General features: G+C 43.2%; 1 protein-coding gene across 2 annotated transcripts; it reads left to right on the forward strand.

Moving 5' to 3' along the window:
* The first annotated feature begins 6,684 nt into the window (after positions 1-6,684).
* On the forward strand, positions 6,685-26,600 carry C8A (complement C8 alpha chain). Of its 2 annotated transcripts, none has more exons than XM_051801186.1 (11): positions 6,685-6,880; positions 8,917-9,076; positions 9,999-10,143; positions 11,269-11,413; positions 12,530-12,719; positions 14,012-14,212; positions 15,505-15,745; positions 20,213-20,341; positions 21,024-21,181; positions 23,249-23,471; positions 25,855-26,600. In XM_051801186.1, exons 1-11 carry the CDS (start codon positions 6,783-6,785, stop codon positions 26,004-26,006), a joined length of 1,842 nt encoding a protein of 613 aa, XP_051657146.1. In that variant the 5' UTR covers positions 6,685-6,782; the 3' UTR covers positions 26,007-26,600. The 2 variants fall into 2 exon arrangements, with proteins under 2 accessions (XP_051657146.1, XP_051657155.1); XM_051801195.1 differs by having other exon boundaries at positions 6,687-6,880; positions 8,980-9,076; positions 25,855-26,598.
* Positions 26,601-26,930: the final 330 nt, after the last annotated feature.

Here is a 26,930-nt window from a genome sequence, read left to right on the forward strand (position 1 = left end):
GCAGAGATGGCTGCTGCACAGAGCCTGGGTGCTGGTATTCAGAGGTGGCTGTCTATGGGGCTTGGGTGGGCAGGAAGCCATTGGCACCCTAAGCAATACTCATTAGTTGACCCTAATCCCACATAACAAGACATAACACCCCTCCTACAGATCATTCCCAAAGAGCTGCCTGGAAAAAAACCATAGAGCAACCTTAAAATCATCTAGTTCCAGTCCTTCTGCCACAGGCAGGGACATCTTCCACTAGACCGGGTTGCTAAAAGCATTATCCAACCTGGCCTTGAACACTTCTAGGGATGGGGCAACCACAGCTTCTCTGGGCAACCTGTTCCAGTGCTTCACCACCCTCACAGGGAAGAATCTTTTCCTAACATCTAATCTAAACCTACCCTCTCTCAGTCTGAAGCAATTCCCCTTTGTCCCATCCCCCTCCCCACATGGGCCTTGAGCAAAGCCTTGCCCCAGGCACCACTAATGCCTTCAGGAGTGGGACCAATGCTCTCACAGCCTAACCTGACCTTGCTTTCCAGAGCCAAACTTGAGGAGAGATGAAAAATAACAGGAAGAGAAATTGGAAAGGGGGGGGGTGGAAGCAGGGAAAGGCTTATTTGTCAGAGACATGACTCGAAGCACGAGTCTCATTCCTCACCACATGAAAAGTCCTGCTGCTGCGTGGTGGTCTTGGAGAAGAAAGGGGGGTCCTGCCGAGCTGAGAGTTGGCAGGGAATTCCCCCAAGCCAGGGCTGGAGTCACAGCATGATTGAAATCAATGCCAGCTTTGTGTACAGGTAGCCGGGGAGGATTTATGAGTGGTATGAACACAGACCATGAATTAAAGCACTGTTGGGGAATCAGGAGGTTGTGACTTCAGAGCCATGGTCCTGCGGAAAAGGACGGGGCAGATTCCTCTATATGCACTCTAAAAACATTTAAAAAATGCCAAAAGTTTCTTGAAAACATGCATTTTGTGAGTGCTAGCCCTAGTGGGACCCCACTAGCCTCACCTCCCCTCGACAGCAGCCTCAGGGCTGCCATAAATCGCTCCGGGCTGCACTAACTGCACGGGGAGCACGGTGTAGCCACAGTGTTGTTGTACAGATCAAACACTGCAGAGGTGGAAGCCAGCTTTTTTCCCTGGCTCTGGACTTTTGGGGAAAGCCTGATGACAAAGAGCTGGTGCTGCTCTACATAAGTCACCTTTTAATGTGCCACACAGAAAAATTTCCTTCGAGAAACTAAACAGAGATGTCAAGAGATAACAAAACACTTTACACCCTCCCTGAAATGCTGGAGGGAATGCAGGTAATCCCTTCACTAGCCCTTCCCCTCCTACCCCACCTCTTCCGATAGTGCTGGTGCCTCCCATTGGTCCCTACCAAGCTATTGCCAGGAATAGTGACATCCCAGTGAAACACAATGACCACCTTGTCCTCTGCTGTTATTCCACAGGCAGCAGATTGGAGCAGAAGCATGGGGTTTGCTCTGGGTTTGTGTCTCAGAGGCACCGACCCAGAACAGGAATTCCCAGGCACAGCCCTGATGTGAATAAAACCAAACAGCACTACTGAGAGTAGCAGCCCCAAACACTCCCTATATATGCACCACCTCCCCAGAACAAACCATTCCAGCCTGTTTAAAAATTTAAAATTTCATTATTTGGATGTTTTTTTCCTGCAGTTGTGCTAATAGTGTATTATGTAGTTGCATCAGTCCAAGGGCTGCAAGCACAGCATCCAGCAGACTTATTTTCCCTGAATTATTCTTTTCAGCTACTTAGTGACTGATGGGATTTGTAATATAATATAGGTCTATTATATAGATTTGGAATTTGGGGGGTTTTTTTCTTTGTTTGTTTGGATTGGTTTGTTTGTTTGGTTTTAGATTTTGTTGTTGTTGTTGTTGGTTGGGGTTTTTTTTGAATTCACAGAGGTGTTACTAAAGAGCAGAAACAACAGCAGATCTTGGGAATATGATTTATTTCTAGTCTTTCAGACTTTTAGAAAGGTGGGGCAGTGTGACTGGTGAAGATGAGGCAAATTTTTATGCAATCCAGTCTTCTCTGGAAGACAACTAGATTCAGGTGTTGCCCGTGATATAATTGGTGATAACATTAGCCCAGTGTCATGATATTAGAGATTAGGTGTGGTCTGACAGCTTGTTTTCTTTTTTCACAGCTACTGGCCCCACATGTGGAACAACACTGGGGAAAGGCAGTAAGGTCCATATCTCTGAAAAAAACCAACTCAAACCCCAGACAAATGGGAAAAAGTGGATAGCAGGGCACAGTCTTGTACCAGGGAGGGATTTTAGCTCAGATTTTATGCTTTACTCTGTCCCCAAGAGGGCCAAGACACTCACCTCAGTCTGGTTCCTTGAACATCTGATAGAGTCCTAGAATGGTTTGGGTTGGAAGGGATGCTAAAGATCGTCTAGTTCCAACTCCCTGCCATGGGCAGGGATGAGGATGATTTGAATCTCAGCCTTTTTCTGCCAGGAGGTCATATCATGGTTTTCCAGCAGAGGGGGAGAGAGGATCACTTGTTCCACCATCGAGCGTCTTACTCTCTCTTGCATTGCTGGCAGGAATGAGAAATTTAAGAAAATGCAGTATTATTGATCCCTGCATTCAAAATCCAACACTTTCATTTACTGGCCAGGACAACTGTTGTTTAGGAGGAGCCAGTGTAGGTACCATACAGCTCCGTCAGAATTTTTAAGATCAGCCCCACCAAAGCACTGTAGCAGTCAAGAAAATTAATTTAAAAGCCTTGCAATGTTTCAGGTATTTTATCAAGTTGCATGGTTGTCTCTGAAGGATGGCCCTGATCCCACACTTAAATGCATACTTTTTTCCTAGAAATATAGCCCATATAATTACTTGTGTGTTTAAAGCTAAGCGTTTACTCTGGTAGAAGATAATGTTATCAGACCAGTTCAGTGTTCAGTGATACCAAATGAGGCTGGCACGTCCAGCACTAGGGCTGGTCCTTAGATAGACCTTTTCCATGCCTCCCTACAGCCTCTGTGCTCAGTAACTGAGACACATGCACAGCGTTGTTGGTCCTTAAAATGCACCATCTCGCAGTGAGCCCTTGGTAGCTGGAGAATTTAAGGTGGGGAGGAAAAAACAGATGTACTTCAGGAAATGAGGTGCAGAACTGGTGCACAGAGGAAAAGCATGCTGGTCAGAGGCTGGTCAGCAGTGTTTGCTGCCACCCCTCTGACATGGAGGATGATGACCTGGGTAATACAGAAACATCATCTAGCACACAGCATCTGCTCTGCAGGGTAAACTGTAGCAAACACCTTATATCTGTCTTATCCTTCTTCATACTTCTACTCAGGTCTTCTATTTCCTATATGATATAAAGACATCTTCCAAATCTAAATCCTTCTCTTGAAGATATCTGTGCTGGGATTTTGATTTTGAAGTTTAGAGATGAAGACCTTGGAAGCCAGCTTTACTTCCTTGGCAAAACAGAAGTTATTTTACCAAGCTGCTGTGCAGGGAAAGTTCTCCAGCGCCTGTAGAGAGGATGAGCTGAGAAAGGCCATGTGTGCTGTGAAACAGCAAACTTTCCAAGGGCAGAGCTCCAATTTCTAGGCATAGCTTCTTGATCTTGCCATAGCTACATCTCTATAACCCCTGTACATTGCAACAGTCTCTACATTCTTAAAAGAAACCCCACCACCCCTGAATAAAGGCTTTCTGCTCTGTGCTTTTCCTTGGTGAACCACGACAGAACAAACGGCACATGGCAGGTGCCAGTCACATCACCTAATGCTCAACAGGAAGAAGTTTGGATACAACTTTGTGGGTAGGATGCATTGAACAGAATAAAAAAGAACAGGACTCTTCCTTTAGATGGTCACAGTCTTCAAGTCAGGAACAAAATTCAGATATATAGTACTGCATGAATAATGTACTACAAAAAAATAAAAATAGAACATTGGCATAAAAAAAGAATGATTCTTTTACATAACTGTATCCCCTGCAGCAAAAACTGTATTAATATACTAAAAATAAAAATCTACATATGAAGGAGGAACAAATGCAAATTGCTGGATGACAACAACATTATATTATATATATTATGGCTTCACCCTGGAGCTAGGCTTGTGCAGACAGCCACATTACCCACGGGCTGCTCAGGTGCTATGCAAAAGATCAGTGCATTTTGTAGGCGGAAATTAATTCCCCTTTCTGGGCCAAGTGGAACAAAATCCTGTTTTGCTATCAGTGAGGACAAGTGGGTGCCCAAGATTGTTTACTGAGTTAATCAGCCCCTGATTTTTAGATACGTAGGAGTTGTAAATGAGGAGCTGTGTGCCTTCTAATTAGAGCGAAAGATTTCTTCAGTGTTGGGGGAAACAGGTTTGTGATGGGAATAGTCACAAAGTGACGATGTGAGCTTGCTGCTCACCCCAGCCTGCTCACAGCCCCTACTTCCATGCTCCTGAAGAGCCTCAAGATGTCATGGCTCATCCTCCTGAAGGTGACTGCATCACCACCAACAGCATGGCCATCACTGCAAGCCAGAGATTCAGAGAGTTAATTCAGGTTTAGAGTCAAGGATCCCACACACATTTTAGACACGTTCAATTCATAACGTTATAGATGGAACCATAGCTTTTATATATATATATCACTTTGGGAACATAACACCTTTGAGAAAGGTTCTTTAATTTCACCTCTAACGTGGAGTGCTTCACTTGCTGCTTAAATCTCTCTCTCATGCCTCTCCCTCAGACGACCTCACCTATCAGTGCGAAATTGGTGTTGTGCCTGATTGCACAAACCAGCCCAGCCTTTTACCTGAGAGATGTGCCACAAATAACTTTCATTAGATATATATGGTGTGTTTCTGATGCTGCTATCAGAAAAGATATAATGCCTATACAGTCTTGCTTAGATGCTGAGGAGGCACTTGGCTGTGCAAAACATCCATTTATATCACAGGACAGCCCAGGTTTGGATCGAAGACAGATTTGGAAGATGGCCAGGGAGGGTCCTACCATGGGAACAGTGGGGTCCATCCCCATCAGACCTCTATAAGCATTGCTAAAACCTTTTTTAAGTCATTCTGTCTCAAAATAGACATGCAGAGAGGCTGTGATGTGTAACAGGGAGGTGACAAGGGGGATTGCCTTAGGCTAGTTACAATTCCCTACTTTTCTCCCAGGCAAAAGCAATTTAAGTTTAATAGTATATTGAAAAAATATTAAACTCCTTATTCGAGTTCTTCTTGCATAGGCGAAGAAAGGAGAAGGACTTTCTGAACCCATCTGAAGTGCATTAGTAGGTAAGGGATTACATTAACATACTCCCAAAGGTCACAAAAGGGCAGTTTTCATTTCATTTCACTACAGAGTTTACCCATGTGCTACATTTCTTCGTGTTTAGCAAAGACAAGCCCCAGGGTCATTCTGAACTTTAATTACCTTAAAATAACCCCATAAGAGGTCCTTTTATTTTGATAATTTACAATACCAGCTATTGAAATAAGCTTTGCAATTAATTTGGGAAATACACAAAGTGACACTTCTATCCCAGTCTTTTGTGGACAAAGGACAACTCACTGTCTGCTTAATAGCTGTAATAGCCCAAGACCAGACTTTCTTGCAATAATTACACTTTCTCTTGAATTTACTGAGGTTCAAACTTCCAGTTGTCTGCTGGGAACACTTCATTTATGCATGAAGCATCTCAGCCCACTTATGCAGAAGAAAAAGCAGGGAGATACAGACCCTTATTTGAACACACAAGTCTCCACAGATCTCTTACTCTTTTTTTAACTGCTACCTAATGAAGTTACAGATTCCTTGTGTATTTTTGTATCTGCCCAGGAGTCCTTAGGGGAGTTCTGGAGGCTGTGTGCAAGCTTGAGGAAACACCTATGGGGCAACCTGGGCTATGACCAGGTTGTCTTTCCAATGGCCATTTTTAGTTTCTTCTAACACAACAGAACTAAATATGGTCATCTTGTGACTATTATCTTAAAAATAAATAACCTGGGGTGCTCTTGCTTTCTTACACTTGTGCACATCCACTACTTCTGTGCTAAGATGCCACCCAGCTAAGAAAGAGCATTAGAGCCACCATGAACAGATGGGTTTGCACAGTGTATGGGCACAACAATTTCAGGTGTGTGGGACATCTTCCTCACCCCAAATCACTTTGGAAAACAAAGAGTTTTCCAAGATTCTCATGGTTCAGTGACTGTGTAAGGGCCATGCAAAAGCTGGGTGATAACTCACATCAGCTTTAAAGATGGAAAACTGTCTTATGGGGCTGGTAATGGGAGGAAGCTGAACTGACATTTCCCTGACATATCTGGAAGGTACATGTTCCTCATAACACAATTTTGTGCTAATCTTCAATTTGCTGTACTGGGAAGCTTTTCCCTGGTCAGCAACCAGACACACCAAAATTACAGTGAAGTTACTGTGGGAAATAAAATGAGTTTCCTCCTCCTTCAAATTAAAAGGATGGAGCAGGTTGGACAAGAAACACACTGCTGTAATAGGATTTGATTGACTTTAAGGTGGAAACACTTGCACAGTTTAATATATTTCCTTGCCAGAAAACTGGGAATTTGTTTCCAAAAGGGCAAAGGCCTCTGGGATGTGTCCTGATTCTTTGTGATTCGATCTGTGCTATTGTCAATGATTTACCTCAGTGTTTTGGAGGCTGGTGGGCTCTGTGCTTCTTCCAGCAGTCCTGAAACTTAAAGCTTTTGTTTGCAGCTGATCTATAGCAAACATTTACATATGGGAAAACAATGTGGTGGAGCCAGTGTCAGCTCTCTCTTTTGATCCTGTCTATATGCACCCTGGTTTTAATGGCACGCCAGGAGCCCAAGGCATTGCCTACCCAAAGGTAAGTCTGTTCCCTCTCCAACTTTACATATAGAAATTACCAGCATGTCAGTCAGCCCATCAATTTTGTCCTGACTTGAGGCATGTGCACACCATGCTCTCTGTAAACAGCTACCAGGAAAAAAAAAAATTATTGGCAGTTGTCCAAAGCCCAAGCTCAGGATCATAATTCCTTCTTGAAGGAACTGTTTGCACAATGGTTTTTCTTTTACTGATTACTATTAAGCCTTCCTAAACTTCCTTACTGAAATTAGCATACTGGGTTTGGGCACTTCAAATGAATTCTCTTTACGGGATGATTTATGAGTTAATATTTTTCATATTCTTTTTCATTATAATTATTTTACATTTGACAATGTGAAGTTAACAAGTGCATGTGAATAACCCAATTTTCAATCCAAGCCAGATCCTCACACCTCAATTTTTTTCTGTGAACAATATTATTAACCTATTTGAGTGTCACTTGGTCTTTGAAGGAAAGGAATAAACAAGTTACTTTTTTTCTAAAGCTATAGTGTCATGATAGGAAAATGGTTGGATTTTTTTTTCTACAGCTATTAATTTCAGGCTTGTTGTAAAGGCAAATATGATTTAGAAGGATCAAAAAAAGGTATCAGTGATAATTGGAACATGGAGACAAGGAGAAGGCGGAAAGGAAAAAAAGTGTGGTAGTGATACACTTAATTATGAAGGCTTATTCCGATAATCCCTTTTGAAAATGAACAAAGACAAGATTTTTGATGTTTGATGAACTTATCAAACAAGGCAGAATAATGAAGAGGTAAATGTAAAATCCAATCGAAGGTGAGCCAATTAAGTACTTTGAGAAATGCTGAAGGATACAGCCCACAAATCCTCCTGTCAGAGCAAGAAGGCATCAATACATATGTGTCCTCCAGCTCCATTTGTCTGCAGGTTCCTGTTGATTTCCTGGAGACACGGTGGGTTTTTATCTCACACAATGATCTGCATCCACAGACTCCCTTGCTGAGCTGTTGTGGCTTTCATATAGTAAGTCTCTCTACAGCCTCTGATGAATCCCCAATGTGCTCCATACCTCTGCTAATTATCAATATTTCTCTTTGGACTGCAGTCTTGTAAGTAAAACAGGCTGCTCATTAGTTAGTCACCAAAATAATACTACTAATAATGATGTTTTGACTTGGAATAACTCCTTAAAATGCTTTGAAAGCTATGGCAAACACAGAGTTGCATTAGCACTCTACAGATTGCTCCTCAAGACAAAGAAATGCATCGTACAAATAAAGGTTGCAGGAGTTAGGACAGAAACAGAGATTGTAATGACTGGGCTGGGAGGAAAGAGAAGTATTTTCTTGCTGTAATATAGTGATATTCAGTGTATGTGCAGAGTCTGATTCAACAGCCAGGAAGATACAATACCTTTGCCATTTTCTGCCTTTGCAGTCTTCCTTTAGTTATTTTCTTCTTCTCAGAATTTACGTATTTTTTTTTAGAAATAGACAACAAATTTTTCATCAACATCCTTTGTACATTATTTTCTCAGCGCTGTTGGTGTAGCCATTCCCACCACTCCACAAAACCCCTGGGAAACAGACCCTGACTTCATACATAGCAGGAAAACTACCTGACCATGAGTTCACACTGGTGTAAAAATAGTGAAATCAATAGATTTCAAAACATCCCTACTCCTGGAAATTGTGATATGCTTTTGAAGAGAAAGGCAAAAAATAATCTTTTCTTTAAAACCTGTCTCTTTCTGACATCCGTTCTGTTTACTCAGTGTGTTTGCTCTTAAATATATATTATGTACATATATTTAATCATAATTTTAAATCTACCTGTTGGAAAGGGCTAGGATCTCTTGGGAAAGCAGGAAATCCAAGACAAAATCCTCAAGCACTGCACCTGTGGCCCCTGTTAAATGCTGATGGTGAATACCTGGGTGGGACATCTCAGGTTGTAATACAGTCGCCTCTGCTAAGGGATGCTTCCCACATCCTACAACATAGGTTCCTGGTGGAAAAACACACACAGAGACCATTTCCCCTCTTCTAGCCTCCAGTCCTCCTTAAAACACAACTTCAAAGACCTTAGACTGCGCTCTCTCTCCCCCCTTAGAAGAAGCAGCAGAGATGTTAATTCTCCAGCTCCTGTCGACTGTCAGCTGAGCCAGTGGTCAGGATGGACTGATTGCTTTCCTTGTCAAGAGAAAAAAGTAAGGATCCACTGTAATGTATTCATTTATCTTCAGATGTGTCTGTGATGAGGATGTACACACATTAATTATACATATTATACATATTCATCATTCCAAAGCATCCAGTAAACCCATCCAAATATGATGGAGATGCTCCTCTACTTGAGAGGTTCTTACTTACCCTGGTGTAAACTGGGGAATAAATTTGAGGTAGCAGAACAGGAAGAGGAAAATCAAGGCAAATGGTGGAAGAATCAGGCCAGAATACTTGCCCAAGACTTTCTTCTCTTTTTATCTCAGATTTAATTAAGTATCCCCTGATTCTTAATGCAAATATTCCAATGAAAAGAAATTAGAAGCAGCCTTCATTCATCTGCTCCTGTTCTTAATTTTTATATCATTTCACATATGTCATCATAATTTTAGAATTTATTTTTAAATATCTAATTTTGCTTTCTACTGAGTTTATGTTATCCCTGCTTTTTTCATTCCTGTGGTTATAATCAGTAAATTATTTGGCTCTTCTCCCTTTCCCTTTTTTTTCCCCTTCCTAGTTTAAAGAGCAGCAATTCTCATTAATAATCCATCAGAAATGTTGCAGGATCAGCGTTGTAATTAGTGTCTGTGTCCATCTAACACAGCCTGTTACATTCCAGGACAAAGTATGTGTAACTGGAAAAATGCCATATTATTTCCAAGGTATAAACCAGCGAAGAGATACTTCAAAAACATTCCTTCCAACCTCCTCTAAATTCCCACCTATCAGCTTCCCACCTCTCTGCTGACGCTCCCTCTCCATTCACCACATACAAAGTCTTTGGGCCATATTAAAAAAAAAAAAAAAGGGATATAGATAAAAATGATAGTTTTGATTGCTTTATAGCCCACGGAGGTGATGTCTGTGGGGGATACAAGTGGTTGTCTCTGTTGTGTGCTGTAGCACCGGTACCGGAGGCTGGTGCAGCCGGCGAAGTTTGCAGGGAGGAGATGTGCAGGGCACCTCTGGGATGAGCAAACCTGTCATGCTGAGACCACGTGTACTGAACCCCCCAGCTGCGGGAAGGACTTTCGGTGCGAGGAAACAGGTGAGTGAATCAGGCACAAACTCCTGCCAAAGAGGTTTTTTTCCTGGTTGGGCAGCCCTGGGGTGATATCAATCCCCTGCCAACCAGGTGGCAGGACGGTGAACCAGTGCAAGGGGAAGCAGGAAATTTCCCCTCTTTGTTTTTTCCCCTCACTTTTACAGAAATGCATCCACATTACGCTCAGATTTAGATAGAAAGAAGGCTGTGTGACACAGAAAATGTTAATTTTTCAGTAAAACAAAGAGAGTAGAAATACTCTGCTCCAACTGCTGTGCTACACACTCACACTCCCCTCCACGGGCACAACGCTCTCACAACACACTGCTTTTTCCCCCGCTAGAGACATAGTTCAATCATCAATCCAACTAGCAATCTGTTGGGGTGATTTATTTATTTTTAGCATCCTCAGCTCTGAGGACTGGGATATAATACGGCTGTTCTCTGAGAGTTTGACTAGCCTTGACAGATTTTTGTTTCTACACAAATGGCTCAAACTTCCATCTTGAACATCTAATGAAAACTCTATTAAAATTTAGAACCATACATTAGCTCTGCAACTAGCTCAGCAGCTGGAGTAGGTCACTGTCCTTCCATGGGACAAGTGCAGCAGTGCCAGATCCCTTCTGCCATGACTGTCATGTCAAGGCTTTCTCCTCACTCCCAGAGGCAAAAGCTCTTCCAAGTTGCCCTTCCTACAAACATCCATTCTTGCACTCTATTGCAATAAATCCCCCAAATACCTCCTGCAATTGGAAAAGGCAAAATTGCACTTTATAAAGATGGAGTTGACTTCCTTAAGCCAAGTGGAGAAGCTATTCCTATAGCAACTTTCCAAGACCATAATTTTAGATAATACAGTCAGGGCAGTGAGGCAACCTCACCTCGATTCCCACCCCATGGGAGTGGCCAGCTTGAACTCAGAGCTGTGCTCACTTGGGTCGCAAAGGGAAACTTCCTGCAAGGAGCTTGGAAAAGCACATTCCCACTGGAAGAGCACTGTGTTTAACACCCAGCATGACTTCCTGTGGCCCTGAGATACGGGTGAAAAAGAGTCCAACCAGTGCAAGCTGCCAGCGAGTGTTTCAGAAGGGCGGATAAGCCGTCGCCTGCATCTGTGCACTTTAGGTCGCTGTATTAAACGTCACCTTGTGTGCAACGGAGAGAGAGACTGCAGAGATGGGTCTGATGAGGAGAACTGTGAGGATGAAGATACTGAAAGCCCTTGCAAAGACCTGTTCCCAATCCCGGGGTCTATAAAAGCAGTCCAAGGGTGAGTAATTAATCAATAGCTTCTACTCTCACAATCAAAACTGGATCCTTATATTGCTCTTCCTTAGTAATAGCAGTGGTCCATGAACTGACAGGGTGCTGTCCCATGCAACCACGGGTAGCAATGAGGGAGGCAAGAGGGTTCATCCCAGCTTTTATTTCAAATCCTCTCTCAGATTTACTATCTGACCTTGGCCTCTCCCAGCCACACTGTATTTGTGATGCCCACTTTTTACTCCTGTAAAAGTCAGCCATTAGTTAACCTTCCCATCAGCTCGATCCAATGCTCTCTGGAGTCCATGAGATAAATGTGTCCCTGGCCCAGGGCCTGGGAGAGTCCATCAAAAGTTTTTCAAGACATGTATTAATTTTCACTGAGAAACATATTTAATTCTGCTCTCTGATGTGCTTCTCCTGTAGAACATACAAAACCAATGGGGTTTACTATGTTAGTCTTAAAGGTGATTCCCTGTTGTGAAGAGAAATGCTGCTGTCTAGTTTGAATAACACTTTCATTTCAGGCCATGGAATTACAGAGAATGCTAAGTAATGGGAGGGATTTCAGAGGGCAGCAGATGTGAGGGCTGGAGAGAGGGAAGAAGGAGGAACAAGGAAATAATAAGTGAGAGACTTGGCAAAGCACAAGCTGACTGCATGTCTAGGGAGGGTGTTAAATGCCCTGAGAAATGGGACCATTATTAAAACGAAAGAGATGAAATTAAGATAGAAAATAATTATATGAAATGCCAGGAAGCACTTTGTGACAGTGAGATACATTAGGCTAAAGGGAGACCTGAAGGAATTCCAGGACTTTGGGACTTTCATAACTGTATATGCTGGGAGGGGCTGAACAACTTAACTGATTTCTTCCATTTCTAGCATATGAGTCCAAACTAATGTTTTGGAATTAAAATTGTTGTTTGTCTGTAACGTCTGTTAGCTTTGGGAAGGAGATAGCAACAAGAGAGCAAACCCAACCCAATTTTAAGTTCTATTTAAATTCCTCAGGAAACTTGAGGCTAGATAACCTGTAGTGTCAGGAGAGCCTGTGACAGCGACTGTTGAGGGAATAAAACAGGAATGATGGATAACTTTCTGAATGCTATTTCTTTCCAAGATACAATATCCTAACACAGGAAGAGAGACAGTTTGTATACGATCCTGAGTTTTTTGGAGGCCAGTGTGAGTATGTCTACAACGGAGAGTGGCGGGAGCTGAAGTACGATGCTGCCTGCGAACGTCTGTACTACGGGGATGACGAGAAGTATTTCCGCAAACCTTACAACTTTCACATATACCAATTCCTAGTAAGTGCTTTGAGTGGTCAAATTCAGCAGTGATTTCCCAGTAAAAAGCCAAACTTCCTACAGATATCAAATACATTTTATCATTCACTACAAGTTGTCTTTCAAGTTACCTTTCCCCAGCTGCCGCCGAGAAAACAGGCAATCGATGATATAAATGCTGTTTTATGGCACATCAAGGAACTAACATGCTTTATCACCCAGGCATTGCCACTGCTTACTCTGGCCTAGTCAGAGCTAAAAGAAATGGGCTTTCTCTAAATTCTGCTATTAATGAGCTGTAGAGCTTGCACAAGCCACTCACCTCTCTAGGGATGCAGGTGGCCACGTGTAAAACTGTAATGATGCTGCTGGTTCAATCTTTGAAAGCGTTTTAAGTCTATGGCATGGCTACAAAGGACATAAATCCAAATTCTGAGTGAGACAGGGATCCTGAAACCTATCACCGTGTATCACAGTACCTATAGTCCATGAGGTCACATATGATGTTGGAGACTGATCTTAGTAGAGCAGGGGTTCAGCCTGGGTCTCCCACATCGTCAGTGGGTGCCTTCGCCACACTTGGAAACGTCCATCATGCTTTTTGACATGAACGACTGAAAACACATTATTCCTAGGAAATATTAAGGCCACAGACTCAATGCAAGCATCTTTCATATCCTCCTAGCAGGCAGAGTCCCCTGTGCCCCTTAGTCCCCAGTTTGAACACTGGGGCTGGCTTTTTACAGAGCTGGCAAATAGTACAGCCCAGATTCAGCAAGACTGCTCAATTCCACACACCAGCAAGGTAAAGCTGTCAAGAAAAAGGTCACTTCTCTAAAACAGAGGCAAAACAATGTTTGTTTTCTGGTCTTGCCACCATAAATGGCTGTTGAATTTTTTTCCTAAATAAATTCATCCAGAAGCAGGTTGGAGAGAAAAAAAAAAAAATCAGTCCAAATCCTTAGGATTTGGCAGAGCTGTAAGGAACTGGAAGGAAGGTTTTATAATGGGAAGTGTCAAGCTATCTTAATAGGTAACATTACAAGTTCTGGCTTTGAGTAGCTAAACACAAACCTCTCCCCTGTTTGGAGATGGATGAAGCAAAATGCTTGGCTTTATCCACATTTCTCACATATTTCCAAATGAAATGTCATGTGACTTAATTCCTTATTCCACATTCACTGAAGTCAATGCCGGTGCTGTCAGGAGCATCACAGGCTTCAAGCAGAGGCACTATCAGCTCCTTGAAGAAATGAAGATTAAAAAGGAAGAGAAGTACCTGAAAAAATTAATGTCTGCTCCTTTCATTTTAGGCTCATGCTGATTCTGGATTCACTTTTGAGTTTTACGATGATTCAAAGGATCTGCTTGATGCCCTTAAAAATCATAAATCCAAAACAATGGGCTTTACCATTGGAATTGGGCCTGCAGGTTCAGATATACTGGTAAACCTGGGCCTCACTTTATCAGGTGCCAAAGGATCCCTGAAGAATTTCACGGAATACACTGCAAAGGTAAAAAACCCCAACCAAATCAGTGATACATATGCTCCAGTCGTATCATCTGTGCATCACATGGTCTGGCTGTAACTTATGTCAGTTTATTCTCTCAATTGCATTTTTTAACACAGTAATTGTACCTTAATTTGTTCATGTAATTGCAAATGTATGATCGTCAGTAATCCTGTTTGCTGTTCTTTGTATGTTTTAGCAAACAGGGAGTGGGAATAAAATTGAATTACGAAGTGCCACAACACATGTCATCTCACCCCATTCTGTTTCATGGCTACATTAAGCACATAAATAAAAAAATGCTTAAAAGTGACGATGAGGGAGGAGGAAATATCAAGATGCTGATCCAAACAATAGTCCTCAGGGAATGGTCTCCAGTAGCAAATATATCTTGTTCAAATTAATACAAGCTGCCTTATGATGGGGAAATATGCTACTTTTTATGGGAGGTTAAAATACCATGCTGAAAAAAATAGTACCTGGTAATAGGGTGCACTTCTCACAGTGGGCTTACATCATGGACTAGCTGTGATGACCTCTTTCCAATCTAATAACATGAGTGCTGGTATTTCCCACATTTACCGTGCCCCATCTCCACTTCTCTTGTGGCTGCTGACAGAAAACAATAAAGAAGAATTACTTTGATGGTGTTCTGAGTTAAAATGCCCTTAAAAGCTGTTTGAAATGAGCACCATTATAGTATTTACTGTGCCCTTATCCAGACTCACACAATGTTTGTAGCTAAATGATGATCAGTTATTGGAGGAATCATTTAAAGGGTTGTTCTGGTTGCACTGGAGCCTTGTTTGAGGCAATGACTAATCTAGAGGTGGAGTTGTGGATCTGTTGGTATATCCAGGAAATCCTCCCCCATCAGCATCTTCCTGGCCAGGGTATTTCCCCACAGCTGGGCTGGACTTGCCTTGCCTTGACCCTTGTCCTGTATCACTGGTTGAGGTTGTGAAAAAAGCTAAAGGGAATAAACGCTATGGAAAAGAAACCAGAAAAAGAAATAGCAGAAACAGAAAATGGAGGAAAACCAAGCTGAGCCTCACACATCAGTAAAAAACCTCGTAGCATCCAACACCACAGCTTTGTCCTCCACCTCCACAGCACATAAGAAAAAGACTCTAGAAAATGAATTAATATTTCTTTCATTTAAACCTGGGCTTGTTTTCATGCCTTCAATATACACTGACAGTCAGAGACTCAGGCTTTCCTCTGCAAGCCTAAAGACGAGAAATTTATTTTTTTAAATGAATGTTGACTGCAGCTTCTTTTTTCTTTACCTGCAGGACCTTGCATTCATTAGAGCTGTGACAAAGGTGCAGACAGCCCGTTTCAAGATGAGAAGGGACAACATTGTTTTGCATGAAGATGTACTGCTCTCCCTGCAGGAGCTTCCAGACACCTACAACTATGGCATGTATGCCAAATTCATCAATGACTATGGCACCCATTTCATGACATCTGGTACCATGGGAGGCATCTTTGAGTACATCCTCGTCATTAATAAGGAGGAAATGAGAAGAAAAGGTTAGAAAATGAGAAGCTATTCTCTGTTCACAACTTTCTGCTCTAAACCAGCTCTTTCCAACCTGGTGACCGAGGGGTGGATTTCCACAGCCATCTCCTCCCTGGACCCCGGGAGGGTGGATGCTCATCAGCACGTCTTTGCTGAGCTGTCTGGCCCATCCCAGCACATGATAGACACATACTCATCACAAGCCCAAAAATGCATGGGGGGATGACATAGGGGTATCCACACATTCACAAGATGGATGCACTACTGGCCACATGGCAGGGGATTAGCTTGAGTGTCACAAAATGTGCTTCCCAGTCTAATGTCAGAAGTATCTGGGTGAGGTTTTGGTAGTTTAAGAAGGAACCTGAGCATTATCTTCTCCATTTTTTCAGTGTCACTTGCCAATCTTCTCCTATTTCTTATAGTCTTTGTTCTGGCCATTCTCATGAATGCTCAAGGTTTGCAAACTCATCCAGAGTACAGCAAGCCAGCCCACTCACTTTTTAGCCTGTTCATAGTGAAGGCTGCAATTTTCTGTAAATGGAAATAGCACACTGTACTTGGCAGTACCTCTACCACTTTACTCTGTTCAGTGTCATATCTGAAGACTAACAGACCTCTGTTAGCTCCAATTCTCAACAAATTAGAGTGGATGAGGCTGGAGAGCCACACCTTTGAATCTCAATTAGATAAAATACCTACTATAGATATCTAGAATGCAAGAATAGCCATTACTGGTGAATCAAAGCATAACATTTTTCCTCATAAAAAACGTAAGATGCAGAATAATAATATGGTACTTCAGTACACTAACCAGATTGCCAACTTTTGTAAAGGTGTCAACAATGCAATAGATCCCACTTTCCCTATGGACCATCACACCACTCTGCAGAGGGTACCCAGGTAACTGCCTTGGTAACTCCAGGCTGGACATGTATGTAGAAGGAAACTGTGATCTTGGACAACATGTGCAAATTGCTGCAGTTGGCGCAAATTGCTGTAATTCCATTAATTCCGATAATTTCCATGGTTCTGCCCCAAATTCTGCCTCTGGTCTGAAATGGTTTGGTACCAGCAGCACTAGGATAACTATGCACTCCATATTGAGTGTTAACCATGCCAATTCTAAAAGAAATCACCAATTCAGAGAATTTTCATCAAGTTCCCAAACCTCTAATGTTTGGAAATGTGATGCTTCTTCAAATCATTTCTTCACTTTGAAGAGTGAGTGATACAGAAGTGAACAAGGTCTTGGCAAGCAAGTCTTCAGGAAGCAGACTGCCAATTTCAAAGGAAGAGTGAATCAAAAGCATGTGGAGGGAGGCTGTTATTTTGCTTTATCTTGTGCTTGCTGTGTATATAAGGGGGAGATTTATTGCTACGAGATGCTTTATCTTGGGAAAGAAGGATGTTGAAGTTCAGCAAAAGACAAAAATGTGCCCCAGTAGGGATGTAATTTTCATTCTAATGCAGCACCACTGTGTATTTTTCATCTAATCCAGGCTGTGCTAGTGAGTCCACATTTACCAAGTCAGCAGAGCTCTATGTCACACGACGCTGACCCAGAAGGACCCACCTGCAAGTGTCTGATATGCCACAGTCTAAAAGCATTTAGTAAAAAATCCCTGATTTTTCTAATGTTGATCACAGCCATGCTTGAAGGCTGTGTTTGCAAGAGGATTATCCTCCTTCCCGGAGGAATGGTCAGGATCAGGATATAAGTGCTCAAATCTTAAAATTAGAGCTTCATAAGATGAGCGTGAAGCTCTGCAGATGCCTGGAGATGTATCGCTGAGTCCCCACAGGGCTGAGGAACATGGCACCTGCTTTAGAACAACCACTGCACCCTGAGAGCCCACCTAGCTCACAAGGCTGTGTGTTAAATGCTCTGCAAGAGAGAATATTCCTTTTTTCACAGACCAGTAACTAAAACACATGCCCAGGAAAAAGACCCCTTGGCTGAGTCCTCCTTAAATGAGAGACAGCTTTAGGTGGCCACTGAGCATTTAGCTCAGCATAGACATGAAATGGACTTTAGGCATTCAGGCCACCTGAATTTTGAAAATTAAATCACCTTCTCTGTTTAGATACTCGGGAATAGACCACACTGCAGAGATCAGGACTGCAGTTTTGCTGCCAGACCCATTTCTAGCTTTCAGGCTGCAAGGGCTTATATGGATGTGGTCATGAGTGAAATAAATACATATGTCAGAAAGAGGTCCCTTGTTGCTCTGCCATCAATATTTTTCATTACTTGTTTTTAAAATAGATTGTTATGGTTCTATTATTTAGCAGAAAACAGTATAATGTGTTCACATATTACAAGAACATTTATGGGAGAAACATTATGCACAGAGTAAATTAGAAAGAGTCTTCATATATTCTGATTAATTCAAAATGCAGCAGTAAATCTTATCACTTGAGCACATTTAACTATCACAAATTATATCACATAAAAAACCCTATCAGGACTCCCCCCTCAAGTGCCAATATTTACTATGACCACCCTTTTGCAATGATAACCACTTTTCATTTATCAAGACCCGATCTTGCTGCAACCAATAGCAAATTGTATTGACAGACCCTCGCTGAACATAATTACTCAATGGGAGCCATGGCAAATCAATTAATCAGGGTGTTCCTCAAGTTTAATTTTATGGCACTCCAACACCAATATAAGCAATCACTCACATTGCTTTGGGTGAATGAACTTTACCCACTGTGTTTACAACTGTTGAACAGTTTAGTACAAGTAATTGAGTGCCACACATTTAATCTTTCTCAAGGGCCCAGTTTTGCAATGGGATGCAATTCCCACTGAAGTCTTGAGAATGCTTTAGCTGTCACCAGTTTGAATCTGGGACTTGTAGCCCCTTTCTCATGGACGAGAGGCTGGAGGCTGGACATGAGCCAGCAATGTGTGCTCACAGCCTAGAAAGCCAGTGGTGTCCCAGGCTGCACCGAAAGCAGTGTGGGCAGCAGGTTGAGGGAGGGGATTCTGCCTCTCAGGTGCTGTACTCAGCTCTGGGGTTCCCAGCACAGGAAAGACATGGAACTGTCGGAGCGAGTCCAAAGGAGGCCAACAGAGATGACTAGAGGGATGGAGCACCTCTCCTATGAGGAAAGGCTGAGAGAATTTGGGTCATTCGGTCTGGAGAAGGCTTCAGGTGTCGTAATTGTGGCCTTCCAGCACTTAAAAGGGGCCTATAAGAAAGATGAGAACAAACTTTTTGTCAGGGTTTGTTGTGATAAGACAAGGGATGATGGTTTTAAACTAAGAGAAGGTCAATTTAGATTAAAGAAGAAATATTTTTACAATGAGGGTAGTGAGGCACTGGCACAAGTTGCCCAGAGAGGTGGTGCGATAGTTAAACGTGCTCAAGTGGTAAGATTTACTGCTGCATTTTTAATTAATCAGAATATATTAAGACTTTCTAATTTACTCTGTGCATGCCCCCTCCCTGGAAACATCCAAGGTCAAGTTGTATGAGGATCTGAGCAACCTGCTCTAGTTGAATGTGTCCCTGCTCAATGCAGGGGATGTTGACCTTTAAAGTTCCCTTCCACCTCAAACCACTGAACTGCTGGGGTGAGGCAGTTCAGCAGACAATGCTCCAGGCTGGAACTCGAATGGAGATTCCATCTTCAGACTGTTAAGTCACGATGCACAAACCCCACTGACCTCTGTGCTTCCCTTTCAATACCATGGTATTGATTACCAGGCTGCTTTGTAAAACATTGTAAGGTTCTTTGACGAAAAAGAGCAATATAAAAGTTACCTATTACTTACAATACTCGTATTTATAGAAATCAATTGACTTTTTAACTACTAAAGAGTAGTTATTTTATTTGCAGTACACTGAAGTGCTTACATAAAACCTGGCTGTATGAAATATGCACGTTGCTTACCTTGGTGAAACCATCTCATTAGTTCCCTTCTTCCCCTCTGCAGTCGCTTCATGGCTCTCCAGTTACATATTTTCTTGATGTATGTGGCAGTGCTGGTGGCAGCAGCCCAGCACCAGGAAGGCTCTAGCAGCTCTAAGCACACAAACCTGCAAGTTGCTACTTAAGCCACCAACAGGTGGGTCAGATCCTGAGTTTAGGAAAATTAGTGAAGATCTATTGATTTAAGCTGCTGTTCCCAGCTTTACCCTAATTATGAGTTAGCCTGTAAAAAAAATAATGGTTTGGTTTAAAATATATAGATCAAACAAGGACATAGATGCCCAAAGCCTTGTGTTAAGATATTTACTTCTAATGTTTTCTAAGAAACAATTTTTATAAAAAATACTTCTTCACTTCTTATAAAAAAATCTTCTTCACTGTCCTATGCCCAGAATAGCTCTTGACTTTGAAATACAGGCCATGAAAGCAACTGAGTATTTTCTTCAGTAACAGAAGAAAACAAGTAGGAAAATTAACATCCTTCCACTCAGCATGAGTCACTGAATTTACCTGTTTCCTTTCTTTTGCAGCCGTCACAGGTGAGGAGATCGGGGCCTGTATTGGCCTGTCACTTGGCCTTACAGCCAGTGAGAATAAACTGGATCTGAATGCATCTGTGTCATACTCTGACTGCCAAAAGAAAGGATTTCTGAAAACTGGTATGATATCATGGCAGATGTCTGTTAAGGCATCTTGTGTCACTTCTTCTGGTCACTTGGGCATGGAGATTCAAGTAGGGTCACACAAAGAATGAAAAAGAAAGCTCTGGTGCCATCTCCCAGACATGGTGGGACCACAGCAACTTTGAGTCCAGGTCTCCAGGAGTCCTAGTTGCTCTTTAAAGAGCAGGAATGAATGTAACAATACCTGGATTAGAAGCACATATAAATAGAGGCAGTGGGGTGGCTGGAAGGCTGCAGTCCTTATAGCAATGACAGACTGGGCATGCATGGCAAAAGCAACATGGTAACTAGTAAAAAGTCAAAATTGACTAAGAAAAATACTCAAAGGGGGTAGGAAATCCCAAATTTGTACATTACTTAATGAGATGTAGACAGTGTGATCTATTGCCCATGTCCTAACTAGAAACCAAGGCTGGAGGTGTGCAGGCTTTTCGGGTCTTATCAGCTTAAAACATTTGGGATGCTCATCTTGTCACTGACTACCTCATGATAAGGTGGCAGGGCTCACCCCACAAGCAGGGAACACTGAGCTCCCATCGATTCCAGAAGGCAGCTCACTGATAGCCCCCTGCACGATTGATCTCACCTCCATTAAGCAGCTTCTACTGCATGTGTGGAAACAGTAACTAAATAATATGTGTGTAATTCAACTTTTCAGGTCGTGAGAGCCACAGTGCAGTTGTGGAAGATATTATTCCTCGGATTAGAGGGGGAGATACCAGTTACAGCGGAGGGCTCTTAAACAGTTGGGATGGCAATATGTATCGTCACTGGGGAAGGTCATTAAAATATAATCCTGCTGTTATTGATTTTGAGGTAAGGCTTTTCTGCAGTTGAAGAAACTCCGCCGCTATAAGGAATGAAAGTGTAGTCGAGCAGATCATTTTGTATTTTTATTGTGATCCCATCACAGAACAAGATTAAATGTAATGGGCCACTGATCTGGTAACCTCTTATTCATTTCACAATGGGGAGTACATCTCCCACGGACCGCATCCACAGGGAGATGGACAAGGAGCTTAATGCTGGATTAGTGCCGAGTTAAGTTTTTGATGTGTTCCTAAACAGCTTCACAATGAATTGTGGTTGCATTCATCCCTATTATTCTCCCTGACGCTGTCCACCCTTCTGTATAAGCAGGCGACTTGCAGGGGGCTGGGGAAGGTGTTTTAAACACCCTCCAGCAAAGGCTCTGCATAGACAGACCCTCCTCAGGAGTCCTCAGAGCAGGGGGCTCCTGGCTGTTTTCCCAGGGGGGTCCTGTCTTTCTCCACACTCCAAAAAGAGGGTCTGTAGCTATAAAAAACATCAAAGCTGTACTCTCCCTTTAGTTTCACTGGAAGCCCCATAAAATGGAAAGATCACTGAAGCGTCTAATATAGTTTCTGAGATGAGGAGATGGGTGCAAGCAGAGGAGATGGAAAAGGAGAGGGAGCAGCAACCCTACAAACAAATACTTGAGGGACAGAGATGGCAGAGACATGAGGAGGTGGCCACAACTCCTCAGCTGTGGTCAGCAGTGCCACATGTATCCTAAGATGCCAAGATCACTGGTCTCCTCCAGGAGAGCAGCTGTGGGGTGTGGGGGAAGGACCTCCATCACGGCAGGGACATGCAGCTGCTTCTATCCCTCTTGTCTTCATTTGAAAGCACATTTGAAACCTCTGACAGAGAGTGGGAGAAGGGAAAATGGATCTGGGTTACTGGCAGGGCAAGAAGGATTGTGCAAGCCTTCCTGGGCAGTACCCTGATGGCAGAAAGCTCTGATAGCATAGAAGCACTTTCAGTTCCAGCTGCAGGTTATTCACCTTTCTGCACAGTTCCCATCAATCCTGGGCAAAATTTATTGCACTTTTCCAGTAAACCATGTGCTGACCTCTCTGTTGCCTGCTCCAGAGCTGAGCAGTCACTCTGCAACCGAAGTGGCCGATAAGAGCTCGTGTCCACTGCAGCAGCTCTTATCTGCAGTTCCCTCAGTTTGTTAAACAGCCTTGTGCAAATTTGCCTAAGAGCTCTTACCAAAGCCCAGCTGACCCTGATCCTCCCCACGAATCACTCTCACTATGCCTTGTGCAATGAGATGATGCCCAGCTCTTCTTTAGGAATAGTTTCCACCAATTTCTGGCCTAGACACAGTGTTTGCACAGATGCATGGATGGACAAGTATAAATAACTGTTCTCAGACAGTCCTGAGCTTTTAGCTTTAATATTCATTTGAATATTACTAGTCAGTTGGGCAAGTTATAATTACAGCTGCCCAAACTGGACCGTTTTTGCTGGTATACAGGAACTTGATTTTGCTACTGGAAATATGATGAGCAAGTTATATTCTTAAAGCTGTAGGTTACAGTATTATTTCACTACATCATGACAGTACATTTCACTACATCAAAGGACAAAAAAATATATGGGCGATATTCTTCATTCTCAGCATTTACTGGTTATTTCACAATCTGGACACTGTAAGTGGTAGGCTGGCAATAAATTTTGATGAGTCCCTCTGTCCAAAGCTCTTACCAAAACATTTTCTTCAAAAAGGCAAAAAGCATGCAAGAATCTCAGATATTGTGACAGCACTAAGAAATCAGTCAAAAAATGGGCTTACTGGGGTGTTTTAATTTATCATTTGAATCCCTACTAAAACTCCAAAGCATGTCCAGAGAAGCCAATCCTACACAAACCTCTAAGATGAGGAAGGTTTTGGAACGGTGGTTTCTCACTGGGGCCCATCAGTCGCAGCAACACATTTGCATGATGTACATGCAGCTGTCGAGGAAGACAAATGAGTTTTTCCCGAGTCCTGAGTTTATCCAGCAATGTCACAGCGTCTCAGTGATGCCCAGCTGAAATTGTTTTCATGCTATCCATCTCCATCCTATGCAGCTGCAGCCCATCCACGAAATTCTCCGCAGAAGCAACCTTGGTGACATGGAAACCAAGCGGCAAAACCTGAAACGGGCTCTGGATGAATATTTGTTGGAGTTCAATGCCTGCCGCTGTGGGCCGTGCCAGAACAATGGAGAACCCATTTTGGTGGGGGACACCTGCTCCTGCCAGTGTAATGTGGGGTCCAGGGGCCCTGCCTGCGAGCAGACTGAGCGCCGAGGTAAGACCCTGATGTGCACCTCAAACAGGGGAGGGCAAAAAGCAGCCAACAGACTGGGTTTCCCTCTCCACAGGTTGGATATTAGAAAAAGGTTCTTCACCCGAAGGGTGGTTGGGCACTGGAAAAGGCTCCCCAGAGAACTGGTCACAGCATCAAGCCTGAATTCAAGAAGCATTTGGATGATACTCTCAGGCACATGGTGTGACTCTTTGGGATGGTACTGTGTGAGGCTAAGAGCTGGACTTGATCCTTGTGGGCCCCTTCTAACTCAGCATATTATGATTCTATGAACCAACAGCTCTTTGCATCCACGCATCAATCCAGCCTTCACTTCTGTATCACTTTTGTTGCTGGGCTATCCTGAGCAGTCCTGCAAGAGACTGAAATTAGCAGCTCAGGAAATGGCTTTAAACTGACAGAGGGCAGGTTTAGATTAGATATAAGGAAGACATTCTTTATTGTGAGGGTGGTGAGGCCCTGGCACAGGCTGCCCAGAGAAGCTGTGGCTGCCTCATAACTGGAAGTGTTGGATGGGCCTTTGAGCAACCTGGTCTAGTTGAAGATGTCCCTGACCATGGCAGGGGGGTTGGAATGAGATGATCTTTAAGGTCCCTTCCAATCCAAACTATTCTGTGATTTTATAATTACTATAAATAAAGTGGTGGAAATTAGGGTGTGTTTAATAGCTGGAGATTTACCGAGATGTTGCAAAGAGCTGAGCTGGGTGGCATCATCCTGATAAAACCCAGCTGCCCCCACTGCCCATCAAGGGGTGAGCTCTGCCTGTGTTGCTCTACAGACATAGCTCATTACTGTAAACAAGACCATCACCTGGTCCTTGCTGACTGCCATGTCACATTCTTAGGCTGGTGATCCTCCAGAGGGCTTGTGGCATTCCACTAAGGATGTCTGCTACAAGGATGAGAGCACAAACCTCAAAAGTCAGGGAGAGAAGGGAGGGGGAAAGGGTCACGTGAAACAGCTGGGAAGTGGTGCTCAAACAACATGCCACCAAAAATGCTGTTTTAGTAAAAAATTGCCACATAACCAGATTCCCCCCCCTGCCACTCCCTGAGATGCATTTTAACTAGAGGGAAGTATCTATTTTGGGGTGAAAAAATGTGTTTTTCCAAAGTGACAGGTTTCTATTTATGTTTCCTTTATCACTTTATATACTATCCTAAAAAATTAAATGGGTGGCAACAAAAGCCAAGCTTGGAACATGTTCTTTCATCTCATGATGACAAAAAAAATCCAAATCTCAGCACATGAAGCTGGCAGAAAAATCTATCTTCAGAGCAGTTCCACCAGGCAGAGCTCCAGGCCTTCAACCATGTGCTCATCACTGAGGTCTCACACTGGAAAATCAAAGCTGTGATGAGCTAAGGAGTTTGAGCAGAGCTGGGTAGATGGTTCATGAAGCTGAATTCAAAAGCTTTGCTTCAGTGACTGCAAAGTGGGTTTCTTTAAAAAGCTCAGGTTCTCTGAGTTGCCTCCAAATTCAAGGAATTTGCATGGAAGGCTCAGGACCTGCCCCCAAAAGAGCACATGGAGAGCAGAGCATAGGCCAGCCTTGTGCTCCCTGATTTTTGCAATAGTGGGGACAGACACACTTCTCACTCATGCACAACTTTTAGTTTCAAATTTTTAGTTCCAAAACTCATTTAAGAACATAGTCAGTTTTTTTAAAGCACAACGTTTCAGCAGATGGAAAGCCCAGCTTTACACCCAGCACTAAGTAAGAGCACACACATCCATTTGTGCTGTCTGGATTAATAAAGTGCCCAAGCCAGGCATGAAGGCCAGATGAGTAAATAAAAAACGACAGTAAATGACAGCCATCAAGCATTCCCATCATTCAGGAGCACCGCCATAATCCATAGTATCGACCGCTCCTGACAACTCAGTCTGTACTGTGATGGAAAAGCCTTGAAATGACCCATCTCCAAAAGGATGAGCAGACTTTCCACAGCACCTCCATGACATCAGGGGACTTTTGTCCCTCTTCCTTGGTCAGGGGTGACAAAGTTAGTGCAGAGAGAGCTGTCAGGTGCCCTTTGGGAAAGGAGAGCCAGGGCACAGCCTTTCAAATGAGCAGAGAAGAAAAAGAAACAGCTGTTGGTGTTTGAGGTGATTCATCTCCCCTGGCTTCAAAGGGCCTTTATCTCAACAGCTGTCCGTGTGCTGGGCACTGCTGGGATGGAGCAGGGATTCCATAACCAGAAGGGTTACAGCCAGAGCTGAAATCCCAAAGCGTTGTTGGCATTCTGCTCCATCTCCCTCCCCTGCTCCCACCCAAGGCAGGTGGCTGTAGGTGGCACTTCAGAACTAAATACTTCTTTTTGTTTGTTTGTTTTTCCCTTTCTTTTCAATGTGTTTGCAGGTGGTGTGACAGATGGGCGCTGGAGCTGCTGGTCAGGCTGGTCCCCGTGCCAGGCGGGCACGTCGCGGCGCAGCCGGCAGTGCACCAACCCCGCCCCACAGAATGGTGGGCAGCCCTGCACTGGGAGGCCCCTGCAGAGCAGAGCCTGCTGAAAGCCCACAGGTACCCAGGCCAGAGTGGTTTGGAGTCTGTGCTGGGCTATAAATACTCCAGGCATGCAATGGAATTACCCTGAGGACAAATAATTGGCTGGTATTGCGTTTCTATACATACGGAGATGTGCTGGATTCACTGTACAAAACCTGACCAACTGCTTTGGTGGACTGAACACATGTTTTGCCTCACCAATTGTGATGGGAGCCCCACTCAGTGCACAGCAGCACAGCTGTAGTACAGGAGATGGTGGAAAATTCACACAGGTGGCTTTGCTGCTAGATGACTGTGGGGCTACAACATGTCATGAAATAAATTTACCGCAAGTGTTTACATAAGTAAGCTTGACTCTCAGAAAGTTTATATATTTGCCTTTGCAAAATACAAAAAGAAGCTCATGATCCTTGCAGTTTTATGCAGCTGGTATTGACATATGTACCGTGGAACTTTTGTAAGCTGGCACTGTCAGATTTTTAAGTCCAGCATATTGGCCAGGGCTGCATTTGCAGCAAAGCCATATGCTGCTCTGTGTGGAGAAGGCTTAAGCCTAAAAAGCATCATTGCAAAATGTAAACCCAAACTGACGAAGAATTTAAAATAAATAAATAAAGTAATAAATGGAGAGGCTCAAACACAACCATTCTGCAGAGGATGTTCACACATAAGCAAAGCCTATTCTTCTGTGAGATCAGTGATGAATTGACTATTAGCACGCAGGCATTTTATCTCCCAGGCACCCAGAGCCTGAGAAGATGCTAACGGGCTGCTTGATTTAAGGAGCCTTTTTGAATGTGAGACGTAAATCTCAGCACAAGAATGCACACAGTATTGAACTGTGCCCAGAGACCAGGGCGAGAGCCTGCAGCTCCCTCTTCTTAATGAACTGCCACAAAAAACTGGGATGGGTGGAAGGCGAAAGGTAC

The sequence above is a fragment of the Manacus candei genome, unplaced genomic scaffold (assembly GCF_025592945.1).
Source record: "Manacus candei isolate 608988 ecotype Guabito, Panama unplaced genomic scaffold, ASM2559294v1 h1tg000005l, whole genome shotgun sequence".
Taxonomy (NCBI): Eukaryota; Metazoa; Chordata; class Aves; order Passeriformes; family Pipridae; genus Manacus; species Manacus candei.

Bases quoted from the DNA above. Each gene is read 5' to 3' on its own strand.
- C8A (XM_051801186.1), top strand. From the start codon at position 6,783: ATGTGGTGGAGCCAGTGTCAGCTCTCTCTTTTGATCCTGTCTATATGC. The intron at 15,746-20,212 runs GTTAGAAAATGA...TTTCTTTTGCAG, and splicing joins GGAGGAAATGAGAAGAAAAG to CCGTCACAGGTGAGGAGATC. The intron at 23,472-25,854 runs GTAAGACCCTGA...ATGTGTTTGCAG, and splicing joins CGAGCAGACTGAGCGCCGAG to GTGGTGTGACAGATGGGCGC.